Raw genomic sequence first — 9862 nt, 5'->3', positions numbered from 1 at the left:
CCAGTGTCAGCATTTATGTTGGAACGAACCATTATAAATTCGTGTCTCCTCCCCTTTTGGCCAGCAGGCGTTGCTGGTCATCCAGTTCTGCTTGTGCCCAAGTCCTTCATGTTTTTCCCCAGCCCCCCAGATTGCTGCAAGGCGCTATGGGCTGAGCATGTGGCTACTAACCTCAGTTCCTGAGTTTTGTGGTTTGCATTGTGTTTTGGTTTTTTGCTTTGTGCCCTTGATTGTATTTCACCTGTCTTTGTTATTTACCTAGTGCTGGATTCTGTTTCCTAGATTCTGAGTTCCTTGTTTTAACTATTAGTTTCACCTGTTGCCCGTTTTCTTGTGCCGGTCCTTGTTGATTGTTCTCACCTGTCCTGTGTTTCCTTGTTAGCCCTCTGTATTTAAGTACTTGATCCTGATTTTAGTTATTTGGTTTTGCTATGCTTGCTTTCCCGCTTGTTTTCTGTGTTACCAGTTTTCCCTTCATAGATCATTTTTTTGTTCTGTTATATCGTTCCCCTGTTTAGTTTTCACCCCTCGTGGTCTGTTTTCTGGAGCCACAAGTGTATCTTCACCCATTTTTTCCTGCCTGTACCATGCCCCAAGTCTGTGACAAGAACCCCCAATTCTGGGACAATGAAGGACTTATGTAGGTGTCACGTAACAGTATGAAGGGCACCCTTAACTCAAACGTTACCTTATTTTGTTATCGGACTATAGCATTCTATTGGCACAATCTGACAGTGGAACAGTTAATGTTAAACATCTTTAACAAAAACTGGAAACTGCTTGCTCGTAAGCACAATAGCTTGTTCTAAACAGCTCTTATCGCAAGATTCTCGCTGATGTTCCTTGTGATGTTGCTCTACGGGTAGAACTTGTTCCAGTAGTAGGGGTGGCATATAGTTTTACTTTTTATGTTTCATTTTCATAAGCTCAGTGTGAAGTTGAACTGTGAAACGGCATCATGTCGACGGAGCTCCTGGCGCAGGAACTGACATGCCCGATCTGCCTGCAGCTCTTCTCAGAACCGGTGATGCTGCCCTGTGCCCACAACTACTGCGTCTCCTGCATCCAGTCTGCCACAGACTCGGAGAAAGGACCACACCGCTGCCCTGAATGCCGACAAGAGTATCATGGGATTAAGGACATTCAGAAGAACCTGAAGCTGTGCAACATCATTGAGAGCTACAAGATCACCACAGGGAAGGGCCAGGACATGAACACAGTGCAGTGTGACTACTGCTTGCCCATCAGAAAACCGGCCTTCAAGACCTGTTTGAAATGTGAGATCTCCCTGTGTACCGATCATCTCCAGGCTCATGCAAAGAAGATGTCCTTCAGGAACCATACACTGGTTGAGCCACTGTCAGACCTGAACTCCCAGAAATGCTTGTCTCACAGCAAGAACCTGGAGTTTTACTGCGCAACTGATGCCGCCTTTCTCTGTGCGAGCTGCTTCATTGAGGGTACCCACTACGGCCATGATATTCATAACTTTGAGAGTGCCGGGGCTGAGATGAGGTGCATTTTGAGGGCTGACCTGAAGCTCGCCAAAGAAAAGCTCCAGATGACCTCTATCTTGCTGCAGAAGAGCCTTGGGGAGGAGATGGCTTTCGCTGATGCCAGCGACCATCTTACAGTAAAAGCCCTGGGCATCCTGGACAGTATGATTAACCAGCTAAACGGATACAAGTGCCGACTGAGCAAGCAGCTGCAGGAGGAGCATGCGTGCAAGCAGGAGAGCTGGCAGGCCAACAGAAGTCAGATGACTAAGCAGCAGAGTCTCCTGAAGGATATCCAGGAGCAGGCTGAATCTGTTCTGGCAGAGACGGACCAATGCCTGTTTGTTCACCAGTTTCTATCGATCAAGTCCCAGCTTAAAGAAGCCTTAGATAGTAACGTGGATATGCCAGCACCTCCTACTGTGGACACAAGACATTTATGTGCTCTCACAAGAACAGATGAGTTGAAGACAGATATGACTATGCTGCTCCAGGCACTGCATACCTTGCTCACTCCATTGGAGTTGACTTTTGACCCCAACACAGTCCACAATAGCTTGCTCCTGTCCAATGACCTGAGGACGGTGAAGTATAATGCCGGCAAGCAGGTCTACCCAGAGCACCCCGAACGATTCCAGGCTGCGCCTCAGGTGCTGTGCTCCCAGGGTTTCTCTGGTGGAGAACATGTCTGGGTGGTGGAGGTAGGCCAGTGCATGTGGTCTGTGGGTGTGTGTTATCCCAGTGTGCCCAGACGTGGGGATCACAGCCGCCTGGGCCACAATTCTATCTCCTGGCGCCTCCAGTGGAAGAACAAGAAACTGACAGCCTGCCATGCATCGTCCACAGTGACACTTCCTGTGACTATTCCTCCCTTGAGGCTAGAAATGGCCCTGGACTACAGTAGGGGCACGCTGTGCTTTCATAGCATCAAGGGGCGGCGGGAACACCTGCACACCTTTACAGCCAAGTTTCAGGAGATGGTGTACCCTGCTTTTGCCATCCATTCAACTAACTCTGAGTCCTGGATAACCTTACAGAGCTGAGTATAATTGTGCATGTTAGTCTCTATAAAATGCAGAATGAATGCAGTTTCAGTCACGTTTCATTAGTTGCAAATTATAGTTGAATATATAATTATTCTTTAATGAGTAAGCAAATAATACAATAGAGAAATAATACATTTTCAAATACATCTTAGTCTAATATTATTTACTTTTGAACGTATATTCTTTTGAACGTTGGGCTCAATCGGTAGACTCAGTAGTTCCAGGTCTCTCAGCTTCCATTTTGGTTGCATTGGTCCATTGGGTAATATAAACATTATGACTTCACTCCTAGTGACATTCACTCCTTAGTTTTATGAAAAAGAGGTTCTTCCTATTATTTTACCACTTTAAAGGTTTTTACTTTCTTATTGTTTATGGAAATGTTTGGATGACATGTGATGTATGTCATTTGGCTTGGTATTGTCAGGGTGAGATTATTAATATAATGGCATGGGTGACCAGAGGCATGTGGTAAAGCAAGTCTACATTTACCTGATGCTTTCATCCCAAAGACTTACAGTAAAGGGAAGTTACCATTTTTTATGTTTGCACCCATGGATTTGGGCTCATAACCTTTGCATTGCTAGTGCAATACTTTACTTATTGAGCTACTTAAGGCTACAAAAAAATACTTTTACAATCAGAAAGTTAACTACCATAACTACATGTATCATTTTCTGCTGATAATAATCAATTTTTCACACTGAATTTTTGAAGTTTTTTTTGTAGTGTACATTAGTAATATTCATGTGTACTTTTCTTAATACTGTATCATTTAAAATATCGATACTCTCACATATTGCACAATTTGTAAGACATAAGATCTTATGAATTGTTTTTGACAAATGGCAGAATATTTGTCCTTTAATTAGACTGAATTATACTCATGTGATGCACATACAGTACTGTGCAAGTCTTCAGCAGTCAGAGAAAATGTTTAAGGCTGTATTTAATATTAGAACAATATGCAAATTAACATCATAAAAAATGCAAGAATTTCTCCTGTTCTCCTAAACTGTTACTAGTATCAATGGCTTGATGAACTGCACTTCAGTTCCCCACTGTCTGCCAGACAGTTGAGCCATTCCATTCGTATTTGTTCACTTTCACTACCAGCTCAATTAGCTCATTAGCATAATTAGTTAACTCAATGAGATATTGATTAGCCAAACAAGGTGGGGTAGTAGTCGAGTCAAAAAATACACGGGTGTATTGGATAAGTGCTGCAAATGCTGGGGTGATTTTAGGAGAAGTTTTGAAGTGGTTAAGCTGACACACTTTGACAGACATAAGATCTTCATTGTATTATCATAATATTTTCTGTGACTGCTTAAGACTTTTTCACAGTACTGTAGGTCATCACAGATACCCAGCACCTCTTCCTTATTCTTTATCTCCCTGTCATCATGCATTTGGCGTCACACTCATGCTGTCAGACTCTCACGCAATAAACCTTATGGCGAATATATATTATTCCATTATGAACCTAAAATTAGCTACATCAAAAGCATTGGGGTAGTTTGCAAACTCTACAGACTATTTAGAACAGGGATGGCCAATCTTATCCACAAAGGGCCGCTGTGTATGCGGGCTTTCTCTGCAACTCCCTAATTAGATTACTAATTAGAGGACTGATTGGCTGAAGAGTCCTCACACCTGGGTTTGAACAGCTGACCTACAGGTTATCCCAAAAACCTGCATACACACCGGCCCTTTGCGGATAAGATTGGGCACCCCTGATTTAGAAGGTAATAAAACTTACATACATGTAAATGCGTGTGCAGACTTGTCTTGAATTGAAAATGTCATGCTGACTACAGCTGGAAACCATTTTTTTTGTGTGAAGCTGGTGAAAGGGCTCACTTTTGCATTGCCCACACAAACACAAGAGAAAAGAAATGCCTTTTATTTCTGAAAGTATTCGGGAAGACGACCAAAGGATGAATGAGTGTCAAACCTTAGGAACCTTAGGAAAGCAAATGAAGGCAAACACGAAGCACTTTAACACCTGTCTTAGTACATGGCTTTTCCTAACAAAATAGATAGTACACAGAACTTGGACAGCTCATTCATTACTTAGACCTGGGCCGAAATTTAACTCCATGTGAGGGAGAGCAGGAGACTGACAGGTGGATCGGTGCAGCATAATGCGGACGCTGTACCATTCTGTTCTGTTGAAGAGAGAGCTGAGCCAGTAGACTGACTTACCAGTCGATCTGCATTCCTACCCTCACTTATGGTCTCAAGCTTTGGGTAGTGACCGAAAGAAAGAGATCGCAGATACAAGTGGCAGAAATGAGTTTCCTTCGCAGGGAGTCTGGCCTCAGCCTTAGAGACAGGGTGAGGAGCTCAGACATTTGGGCGGAACTCAAAGTAAAGCTGGTGCTCCTCCACATCAAAAGGTGGTTTGGGCCTCCTGCACGGCTCCCTGGGGAGGTGTTTCAGGCATGTCCAACCAGGAGGAGCACCCAGGGCAGACCCAGGACACGCTGGAGAGATTATATCTCTCTGCTTGCCCGGGAACGCCTTGGAATTCCCCTGGAGGAGCTGGAGGAGGTGACTGGGGAGAGGGAGGTCTGGGCATCCCTGCTTAGACTGCTGCCCCCATGACCTGACCCCGGATAAGTGGCAGAAAATGGATGGAAGGATGAGTGGTGTTTAATCACTGACTAGGCGATCAAATCGCTATGAAATCAACGAGAAAAGTAAACATAATATTCAGTAGCTAGCTAACTAGCTAGTTGTGGCTCTTGTCGAAGGAATGACAACAGTAATAATAATAATAATAATAATAATAATAATGGCCTGCATAACACTAGGGCATTTTATTTTTTATATTACCAATCAATCAATTAATAAAACCACTGGATAACAGGCACTCACAATAATTTATAATGGCCTCTGTTTAATCAGAAACCTGATAAATTCACTATCAATTCTGCTTTTATGTCTGGATTCCATGATTCCGTCTACATTTTTTGCATCGTGCACAACACAGGGCTTTACATGTTGTGTTTTTTGGAACAAAAATACCACGGTACATAGTATTACTGTAATACCCCCCAAGCCTGCACCCCCACCCCGCTCCCAGTTGTCCCTCATCTGTCTCCCTGAAATCAACATGCTGAAGGTGGGATATCTGCATAAACAAGTGATAGAGATATAAGCTTTTAAAATTGCAAATGGGTAAAACAGAAAAATTAAATAACAAAACATTGATATATATCTAGAGCTTTCACAAATACTCAGTTAAACTTGATTACTGTAAGGATTGGTCTCTCCCTCCTCCCATCAGTTGTTTCCACATTTGGCCAGCAGGGGTCACTGACTATTCCATTTTTATTCCTCTATGTTTAGCACCTTCACTAACCCTTGTGTTTTCCTCTGCTCTCCAGGCTGCCACATAGCTGAATGGGCGGAGCCTGCGCCTGAGTAATCGAGCACCCCTCACTGTCATGTGCCATGTCCTGTTATTACATGTAACCCTGATCCTCAGCTCCAGCTCCTTGTAATGTTTTCCATTCTGTCTATTGTTTCTGAGTTCCTTGTTTCCCACCTTTCTCTCCTAGTTCCCCTTTGCTGTACTGCCCTGATCCTTCCTGTTGTCTACCAGAGGTACAGAACTCCCTGTGATGGTTCCATGTTCATTGTCCCGTGTACCCAGTCCCGGTCTTGGTCCTGGCAGTGCCCCTCATGCCCATGTGTATAACATGTGATGTCAATATTAACATTACACGTTGTGCAAGCCTAGGAAGGCGGCGCAGTGGGTAAGCGTTGTTGCTGCACAAGACCTTATATATATATACAGTGTTCAGCATAAATGAGTACACCCCCTATCAGGAGTAAGATTTTAATCAAAATCTCACTGAACACAACAACAATTTCCAAAATTTTGACAAGAAGAGTTTTATAGAACATTTTCTTAACTAATGAACATGAAAGTAAGGTTAATAATATAACTTAGATTACTGAATCTTCAGTTTTACGCAAATCAGGTGATGCAAAAATGAATACACCCCACAACAAATATTACTACATCTAGTATTTTGTACGACCGCCGTGATTTTTAAGTACAGCACCAAGTCTTCTAGGCATGGAAGGAACAAATTGCCGACATATTGCAAGATCTGTCTTTTTTCCAGTCTTCAAGAATCACCTCTATTTAATTTAACTAAAGAGTTTTCATGGTGTTTTAGTCATGACATTTCTGTTATTCAGATTAGTCCTGGGCTTTTCTTTCTATTGCTGCCCATTAATCCTGGACAGTGGAGTACACCGGATTCGCCTCGGCCGATAGGGTGATCTGCAAATCTGCTATGTAGGACTCAGTTCAGAGGTTGAGAAATCAGTACAACTTAACACAGTGTCAGCCTAGACGACCATTCGGGCCCGGTGACTCATACAACTCCTCAGAGGCTCAGCTGACACTTGCTGTATTTGAGTTTGTGAGTCGGTGTTTGCCATAACTCAGCATGTACGCGCCTCAGAGGATGAGCCGGTATCCACCCTAACTCAGCTTGGGCATTCCTCAGAGGCCGAGCCGGTATCCACCCTAACTCAGCTTGGGCATTCCTCAGAGGCCGAGCCGGTATCCACCCTAACTCAGCTTGGGCATTCCTCAGAGGCCGAGCCGGTATCCACCCTAACTCAGCTTGGGCATTCCTCAGAGGCCGAGCCGGTATCCACCCTAACTCAGCTTGGGCATTCCTCAGAGGCCGAGCCGGTATCCACCCTAACTCAGCTTGGGCATTCCTCAGAGGCCGAGCCGGTATCCACCCTAACTCAGCTTGGGCATTCCTCAGAGGCCGAGCCGGTATCCACCCTAACTCAGCTTGGGCATTCCTCAGAGGCCGAGCCGGTATCCACCCTAACTCAGCTTGGGCATTCCTCAGAGGCCGAGCCGGTATCCACCCTAACTCAGCTTGGGCATTCCTCAGAGGCCGAGCCGGTATCCACCCTAACTCAGCTTGGGCATTCCTCAGAGGCCGAGCCGGTATCCACCCTAACTCAGCTTGGGCATTCCTCAGAGGCCGAGCCGGTATCCACCCTAACTCAGCTTGGGCATTCCTCAGAGGCCGAGCCGGTATCCACCCTAACTCAGCTTGGGCATTCCTCAGAGGCCGAGCCGGTATCCACCCTAACTCAGCTTGGGCATTCCTCAGAGGCCGAGCCGGTATCCACCCTAACTCAGCTTGGGCATTCCTCAGAGGCCGAGCCGGTATTCACCCTAACTCAGCTTGGGCATTCCTCAGAGGCCGAGCCGGTATTCACCCTAACTCAGCTTGGGCATTCCTCAGAGGCCGAGCCGGTATTCACCCTAACTCAGCTTGGGCATTCCTCAGAGGCCCTAAAATTCACATCATGATGACATGATGTCAATTCACCCTAACTCAGCTTGGGCATTCCTCAGAGGCCGAGCCGGTATCCACCCTAACTCAGCTTGGGCATTCCTCAGAGGCCGAGCCGGTATCCACCCTAACTCAGCTTGGGCATTCCTCAGAGGCCGAGCCGGTATCCACCCTAACTCAGCTTGGGCATTCCTCAGAGGCCGAGCCGGTATCCACCCTAACTCAGCTTGGGCATTCCTCAGAGGCCGAGCCGGTATCCACCCTAACTCAGCTTGGGCATTCCTCAGAGGCCGAGCCGGTATCCACCCTAACTCAGCTTGGGCATTCCTCAGAGGCCGAGCCGGTATTCACCCTAACTCAGCTTGGGCATTCCTCAGAGGCCGAGCCGGTATTCACCCTAACTCAGCTTGGGCATTCCTCAGAGGCCGAGCCGGTATTCACCCTAACTCAGCTTGGGCATTCCTCAGAGGCCCTAAAATTCACATCATGATGACATGATGTCAATTCACCCTAACTCAGCTTGGGCATTCCTCAGAGGCCGAGCCGGTATTCACCCTAACTCAGCTTGGGCATTCCTCAGAGGCCGAGCCGGTATTCACCCTAACTCAGCTTGGGCATTCCTCAGAGGCCGAGCCGGTATTCACCCTAACTCAGCTTGGGCATTCCTCAGAGGCTGAGCCGGTATTCACCCTAACTCAGCTTGGGCATTCCTCAGAGGCTGAGCCGATATTCACCCTAACTCAGCTTGCACAGCTGCATTGGTTCCCGGAGAAATGGGGTCGAGTCAGAGGCTGCAAGAGATGTAGTGAAGCTAATATACCCAAGACAAAAGACAGTTTAACTCTGACCGGGGAAATAACCCAATCTACCGGAAACATACTGAGGTTAGCAAAGTCAGACAGCCAAGAAGTAATCAAAACACAGTTTATTCACAATTAATACAAGACATCAATTTAACAAAATATAACACTAATCTAATTCATTCAAATATGTGGCCACAAACTCCTGAACTATATCAAGTCAGAAACAATGCAAAAATTAAACAATTACATACCTCAGCTGAGTGGGCGCAGAGTAACTGCAGAAAATATCTGATTACAGATAGATTCACGCAGCACTATGTGGGAGCTCTGATTACAGACTGTGTCCCCTTGCTACTCTGGAGCTCTTCCTTAAGTATTCCAAACCAAATGACGGAATGTCTGTGAAGACTAAATTTCCTGATGAAATATTGTGATTGATTAATTTAGGGACTGTTTTGATCTTGTGTGTGTGTCCTGGACAACTGCTGATCTTATCAATTCTCAGATCCTCAGCCAATCAAATTGCTTTAAAAGGAATGTGGGATGTGATACGATCATCCACTTTGGTGGGTTTAGTCTTATTTTCTATATTTCTTTTATGTGAGAACATACTGTGTTAAGGTTGAGAATATTGTGTCCATCGTACTGTGACCATTCAAACAAGACCAAACATGGGTGTATATGTCCCTAATGTTAGTCTGGGGTGCTATCTCCTATGTTAGTGTGAGTTAGCGAGTGTAGGATGCATCTATGTTTTGAGGCAGTCAGGCCTTGTTGCTGGAATTTGGCTGCGGGGTTCTGGACACTCAGTGGGGGCGTACCAGACCACACCAAGGGAGGATCGTTGTATCGTGCGCCAACCATTACAGAACCCCATGACATCTGCGCCTGCCATCCAGACAGAGGTACTGGACTCTCAATAACACCCAGTGTCATCCTGCACCATGTCTCAATGACTGGCATCAGCTGGACTATGGGTTCACTGTCCCCTGCGTAGACTGCCAGTGACACCAGCACAGAGACAGCTGCGTTTGGAGTGGTACTGTAACCGAGAGGCATGGACTGATGAGTGACGTGGTACCATGTTCAGAGATGAATCTCGGTTCTGCATGACCACGGATGAGCGTCGTGTGTGTATGGTGGCGCCAAGGGGAGAGGACCAATCCTGC

General features: G+C 45.8%; 1 protein-coding gene across 2 annotated transcripts; it reads left to right on the top strand.

Moving 5' to 3' along the window:
• The first annotated feature begins 439 nt into the window (after positions 1–439).
• LOC111855145 (E3 ubiquitin/ISG15 ligase TRIM25-like) lies at positions 440–3250 on the top strand. 2 transcript variants are annotated; one of them, XM_023833861.2, is made up of 2 exons: positions 440–640; positions 1010–3250. In XM_023833861.2, exon 2 carries the CDS (start codon positions 1028–1030, stop codon positions 2537–2539), a length of 1512 nt encoding a protein of 503 aa, XP_023689629.2. In that variant the 5' UTR covers positions 440–640; positions 1010–1027; the 3' UTR covers positions 2540–3250. The 2 variants fall into 2 exon arrangements, with proteins under 2 accessions (XP_023689629.2, XP_023689628.2); XM_023833860.2 differs by lacking the exon at positions 440–640 and having other exon boundaries at positions 683–3250.
• The last annotated feature ends 6612 nt before the right edge of the window (positions 3251–9862 follow it).

The sequence above is a fragment of the Paramormyrops kingsleyae genome, chromosome 6 (genome assembly GCF_048594095.1).
Source record: "Paramormyrops kingsleyae isolate MSU_618 chromosome 6, PKINGS_0.4, whole genome shotgun sequence".
NCBI lineage: Eukaryota > Metazoa > Chordata > Actinopteri > Osteoglossiformes > Mormyridae > Paramormyrops > Paramormyrops kingsleyae.
This window is presented reverse-complemented; position numbering and strand designations above follow the sequence as displayed.

Excerpts from the sequence above, each read along its gene's own strand:
- LOC111855145 (XM_023833860.2), top strand. The coding sequence starts at position 959 with ATGTCGACGGAGCTCCTGGCGCAGGAACTGACATGCCCGATCTGCCTG.